The sequence below is a fragment of the Pristiophorus japonicus genome, unplaced genomic scaffold (genome assembly GCF_044704955.1).
Source record: "Pristiophorus japonicus isolate sPriJap1 unplaced genomic scaffold, sPriJap1.hap1 HAP1_SCAFFOLD_91, whole genome shotgun sequence".
Taxonomy (NCBI): Eukaryota; Metazoa; Chordata; class Chondrichthyes; family Pristiophoridae; genus Pristiophorus; species Pristiophorus japonicus.
This window is the reverse complement of record NW_027254835.1, coordinates 2,096,607-2,102,856: the sequence shown is the minus strand read 5'-3', so window position 1 is coordinate 2,102,856 and position 6,250 is coordinate 2,096,607. Positions and strand designations below refer to the sequence as shown.

The 6,250-nt window shown below is 41.4% G+C and overlaps 1 protein-coding gene across 1 annotated transcript; it reads left to right on the top strand.

The window, feature by feature from the left end:
• Nucleotides 1-986: 986 nt before the first annotated feature.
• LOC139257758 (probable G-protein coupled receptor 139) lies at nt 987-5,278 on the top strand. Its single transcript, XM_070874621.1, has 2 exons — nt 987-1,083; nt 4,386-5,278. The coding sequence occupies exons 1-2, from the start codon at nt 987-989 to the stop codon at nt 5,276-5,278; spliced, it is 990 nt and encodes a 329-aa protein (XP_070730722.1).
• Nucleotides 5,279-6,250: the final 972 nt, after the last annotated feature.

The window sequence follows — 6,250 nt, the reverse complement described above, 5'->3', positions numbered from 1 at the left end:
CTTTTCGTTTTAATTTGTAGAGGGATCACCAACACACGATCTCCATGAGTCTGTACTTAATTGTGACCAGCAAATGTTACAATTTTGTCTGCACCACATCACTGACTCATTTATTTCATAAGTTATTTATTTATTTATTTAATTATTTCATTTGTTTTTTCTTTGTTACTGCATAATATAAGCGGGGAGTGAAGGGTTATGGGGAGCGGGCAGGGAAGTGGAGCTGAGCCCATGATCAGATCAGTCATGATCTTATTGAATGGCGGAGCAGGCTCGAGGGGCCACATAACCTATTCCTGCTCCTATTCTTATGTTCTTATTCTCTTGTACACATTCTGGCTGGTGTCATCAATCGGAATTGATGTTTCCGGTGGCCGATTTATTTTATTAAACAGGGAACACAGAGCAAATGATAAGCCTATGTTTTCTAAATTCTTAAAACAATCACAACATATGGCGGATGCTAGAAGTCTGAAATAAAGGAAACATAATGGTGGAACAGTCATCAGATCAGGGAGCATCTGTTGAACTTGACAGCAGGATACAGGGAATACGATGTTATTTCAGTTCATAAGATTCCTTTGTTTAGTTGTATGCCTTACATTGTTTATCAGATGTGCCTCTCTAAAAGGGGGCACCTTATTAGAGTTGTTCTTTGATGGCACTGGGATAACCCAATCTCTCCTCAGAGTTTGATTAAGAAAATGCACCAATGAAAATTCTTGTTAGGGTGTGAGATTGGTCTTTAGGGCATTGGCTGATTGGAATTTCCGCATTTCTTGTTAAGAGTCTTATTGGGAAAGTTGTTGATGTCATCTGTTTGTTCACTGGTTGTAATTAAGCCCAGGCACAGGAGACACGGTTTACTGACCTAATGAATTTTCTCTGCTATAAATAAGTGAAAACCTCCGAATGTCTTAATCGTAGAACTGCTCCCAGCATCAACATCAACCTTTGAACAATCGATTCTTACCAAAAGGGAAATAATGTCTTTTGGTTACCTGATCAAACTCAAGATTCTCTGGGCGCTTAATGATGTACAAAAAATTTACCACCCCATCTTGGCTGCTGTCGGTGTCCCACGTAAGTAACTACCTGGGGATGGTATTTTAGCAACTGGAGTTGAACAGCGTGATGTGAATTCCCATTCGCTGGTACCAGCTCAATGATTAGTGTGTCTTTAATGGTCATTAATAGCTCCATGTCAGGTAATATTATTAAGTTCCCAGTATTGATTCACAGCACAAAACAAGCCATGTTGTTCGAACATTCTCTTCATTAAAAGTGTGCACTTTGCTGTCAATGCTGAATCTGAGTGTCAGATGAGAAAATATCTTATGACCTCACAAGATCGTTAATTTCTGCAGAATATAGCAAATTCTTTAATTGTATAAATCACTCTTAAAAAATAAATGAAAATGAGTAATGATCCAATCTGGTTCAGCTGACTCACTTTCTATTATTTTCGGTGGAACATTAATGTCACTGGTTCACAATCGGGGTGTTAGAATTCTTAGTTTGAGTTACTTTTTATTATTATTTCACTGAACTAATTGCTTTATGGCAAATAATTAAATTTAACGTGATGGTGAATATCCAATTGCCGAGCTGGGAGTCTAGCATGTCTGTAACTTGAGTCAACCAATTATTGACCATTCGGAATCCAGATTGAATTTCTTTTATGGGAGGAAAAATTGAGTGCATTTTCCCATCATGTTCATGCCCACGGCGGCGCTAACAGTCAGTCTCATTGCAAGCGCTGGTTGTGAAGGCTTGATTTCTACCATTATACAGAAGTCTCAAATGCCTTCACCAAGTGACCATAGTCCATCACAGATCAAAGAGTTGCTCTGGTTAGCCAACTGCCCCATTCAGAGCGCACCATCGATTCTCCCATTCCCATCACTGCCAGGCCTCTTGTTTCACCTCCGCACATCGGGACATTAGGAAAAGTTGTATCCCTCCAAAAACAAAATCACACACGCTGTAATTCAAACCTGGAAACGTTCCAGCTTCTCCTTCTACCACTGGCACACACGTAAATCATTTAAAACTGCTTTTGGAATACTGGCCTTTATCGCAAGAGAGTGGGAATACAAAGGGATCGATGAGAGGTTGCAGCGCTATAGAGTTCTGCTGAGACCCCATCTGGATGCTGCATTCAGTTCTAGGCACCGCACCTTAGGAAATAATTGATTGGTCTTCAACAGGGTGCAGCACATAGTCACGAGAATGGCACTGGCATTGAAAGCTTTAAATTGGAGGGAAGCTTTCAGTGATGGAGGTTGTATTTTACTGAATATAAAAGATTAAGGGGTTATCTAATTGAGGAGTTTAAGATGATTAAAGCATTTGATAGGTTAGGTAGAGAGTAAACATTTCCTCTGGTGGAAGAGTCCAGGAAAAAGTGGACATAGCATTACATTTTCAGCGAGACCGTTCGGGGATCATTTCAGTAAGTATTTTTAACACAACAGGTAGTGGAAGTAGAATGATAGATATATAGAATAGTAAAGTGCAGTAGGAGTCCATTCGGCCCATCCAGCCTGAGCCGGCCCTGATGAAGGTAGTTCTGCACCACCTCTCTTCGCCCATGTCCCTGTAACTTTTACTCCTTCAAGTATTGATCCAATTCCCTTTTACAAACTAGTATTGAATCTGTATCTTCCACCCTATCAGGCAGTGCATTCCAAATCCTAGCCACACGTTCCATAGACAAGGTTTTCATCATGTCGCCTCTGGCTTTTTCACCAATCAACTTTAATCTGTGCCCTTTGGTTATCAAACCACCAGCCAATGGAAAGAGTTATGTTTAATTACTTTACCTAAACTCTTCATGATTTTAACCACCTCGATCAAAGCCTTCTCTGTTCTAAGGAGATCAACACCAGCGCCTCCTGTCTATCCATGGAACAGTTATCCTCCATGTCTGGAACCAATCAAGTAACTCTCTTCTGTAGCCTATTCAAAGCCTTCACATTTTTCCTAATAGAAGGTGTCCAGACTTGTACACTATTCTAGCTGTGGCCGAACAATTCTTTTAAATATGTTTCGTAAAAAGTTTTCGCCGTTGTATTATATGCCTCTATTGATAAAACCCAGAGTTACATATACTTTATTAACCTGTTTTGTTACTTTTTTTTGCCACTTTCAATGATTTCTGGAAGAACATCCCCCAGACTCTCTGTTCTTTCACCCCCTTTTCAATTGTACCATTTAGCTCGCATTGTCTCTTTTCATTCTACCAACCAAACTATATCACTTCACACGTTCCTGCACTGATTTCATCCGCTATATGTCTGCCGATTCCACCCACTTGTCTCTGTCCTATTGAAGACGATTAATATCTTCCCAATTATTTACTACTCTTTGAAATTGCGTGTAATGTGCACATTTCAAAATGTTGCCCGCTGCCCACAAGTCCAACTCATTAAAGTATATCAAAAACACAGTGGTCCGAGAACTGAACCTTCGGAACCCCCGTGGTATACCACACTCCAGTTCGAGAAACAGCCATTCACCATAACTCTCTGTTTTCTAACCCTTAACCAATTGTGTATCCATGCTAATACTGCCTCCTTTAGGCCATGGTTGTTAATTTTACTAACAAGGCATTTATGTGTTTTGAATGTCCACATCGACAACATCAACTGCACTAGCCTCAAAAAATCTGTTTTGTTATGTTATCTCAAAACTCAATCAGTACAGTCAAACACCTGACGCTTCTTTCTTTATTATCCAGGGTTCTAAGCGCTTCTCAAAACTTCCCCGCTACTGACGTTAAACTGACGAGCCTGTAATTGCCAGGCTTGTCCTGCTCCCCTTTTTCGAACAAGGATACAGCATTTTCAATCCAACAGTCCTCTGCCACCACCCCTGTAGCTAAGGAGAATTGGAGACTGTCGCCAGTACCTTTGTAATTTATACACTTACTTTCCTCAGCAAACGAGGCTTCATCCCATCTACACCGGGTGAATTTTCCACTTTATGTACATTCAGTCTTTCTCGTACCTCCAATTGATCTATTTAAAAAAATCTCATACAGTGTGCCGATAACCTTCTTGTTTACCATAGTTTTGGCAAAGTCATCTAACTTGGTATAAACCGGTGGAAATCTGGAACTATCTCCCACAAAAAGCTTCATTAGCCTATTCATTACTGCTGACTCTGATTACAAACTTATATCCAGGATGCTGGTAAAATAATTAGTATCCATCACTGGATGCAAAGACACGCTGCTCATTTCTTGGTGAATTTCAAATGATTGCGAAGGGACTTTAGACAGATCATCTGCAAGCTACTCGATTACTTCATTGGAAACTCATCAAACTTCTGTTATTACTCACTGTTTGTGAATAATGTCCCTATTTTCCTCTTGCTCACAGTTAACGTGGTGACGATTGCGATCCTGTCTCGGGGAAAGTGCGGTCTCTCCAAATGTGTCACTCACTACCTGGTGGGCATGGCAACGGCGGATCTACTGGTCGTGATCATCGATCTGATACTGAGGCAGATTCCTATTGTTTATCGGGATCAATTTCTTTTTCTCTTGAACGTTAGAATATGTAATATTCATGCTATCCTGCTTTATGCAGCCACAGATTGTTCTGTCTGGTTCACGGTCACTTTCACCTTCGATCGATTTGTGGCCATTTGCTGCCAGAAGCTGAAATTGAAATATTGCACGGAGCAAACAGCGACTGTGGTTCTAGGAACAGTGACAGTGCTGAGCTGTCTGAGGAACATTTTCTGGTATTTTCTGTATACAAGTCAATATTGGCTGTCCAACAGTCCATGGTTTTGCCGCGTGTTATCAAGTGTATCTCGTTCACTAGTCTGGACTATCGTTGAATTAATGCATTACATTTTAACACCTTTTATTCCATTTATTTTGATTCTACTGTTCAATGCTTTAACAGTCATACACATTTTAGTGTCCAGCAGAGCCCGCAGTAGACTCCGGGGTCAGAGCAGTGGCGAGAGCCCCAGTGACCCAGAGATGGAGAACCGAAGGAAATCGATGATTGTACTGTTTGTTATATCGGGGAATTTCATACTGTTATGGGTGGTGTTCATGGTCTGTTCTATATTGAGACGATTGGATTACTTGGGATACTCTGTTTCTCTGCCCACATTTGTACCGGAAATTGGCTTCATGCTCCAGCTCCTGAGTTGCTGCACGAACACTTTTATTTATGCAGTGACCCAGAGGAAATTCAGAGAGGAGTTGAGGAATGGAGTGAAGTATCCCCTTACAATGGTGGTAAAGTTAATTTGATGAGAACACCTCACGCTTTCTAGTACTATATCAAAAGTGCAGAGGAGATCTAAAACTGGGAATCAAAGCAGCAAATAAAGTATATACGTTTAGATTAGCAGCTAACTGAAGAGGGAACCAAAAGTCTTATTTAAACATCGAAATAAGATGCGTACATTCAAATGGATGGTGTGAGCAATTATGCAGCAAAAGAGAATCTCCTTGTGGAAGGAGAAAGCCGGGATGAGTTGCTAAATGTGTACTTTGCATCAGTCATCACCAGAGAAGGGGCGGCTTCCAACGCAGCAGTAAAGGAGGAGGCTGAGCGATATTTACAAGGATAAACATAGATAAAGAGGATGTTGAACATTCACCGGTCCGAATGGAGTGCAATCTACGTACCTGAAAGATGTAAGGATTGAAATGGGGGAGACTCAGCCACAGTCCTTTAATCGCCTTTGGATAGGGAGGGGTTGGCAGAGGACTAGAAAATTGCAAATGTTACCCACCTGTCCCGTGCACATGCACTGCATCCGGAAAATGATCTATCTAACGCAGCCTTGAATATATTCAGAGACTCAGCATCCACAGGCCTGTGGGGCAGAGAATTCCACAGATTCATAACCCTCTGAGTGAAGAAATTCCTCCTCATCTCTGTCTTAAATGGTCGACCCCTTAACCTGAGACTGTGGCCCCTGGTTCGAGACACTCCAGCCCGGGGGAAACAACCTCTCAGCATCTACCCTGTCAATCCCCTTCAGAATATTGTGTGTTTCAATGAGATCACCTCTCATTCTTCTAAACTCCAGAGAGTATCAGCCCATTCTACACAATCTCTCAACTTAAGACAGTCCTCTCATCCCAGGAATCAATCTGGTGAACCTCTGTTGTACCACCACCCAGGCAAGTATATCCTTCCTTAAATAAGGAGACCAAATCTGTGTGCTGTACTCCAGGTGTGGCCTCACCAGGGCCCTGTACAATTGTAGCAAG

Excerpts from the sequence above, each read along its gene's own strand:
- LOC139257758 (XM_070874621.1), top strand. The coding sequence starts at position 987 with ATGTCTTTTGGTTACCTGATCAAACTCAAGATTCTCTGGGCGCTTAAT. Across the intron at positions 1,084-4,385 it reads GGCTGCTGTCGGTGTCCCAC|TTAACGTGGTGACGATTGCG; the intron begins GTAAGTAACTAC and ends TCTTGCTCACAG.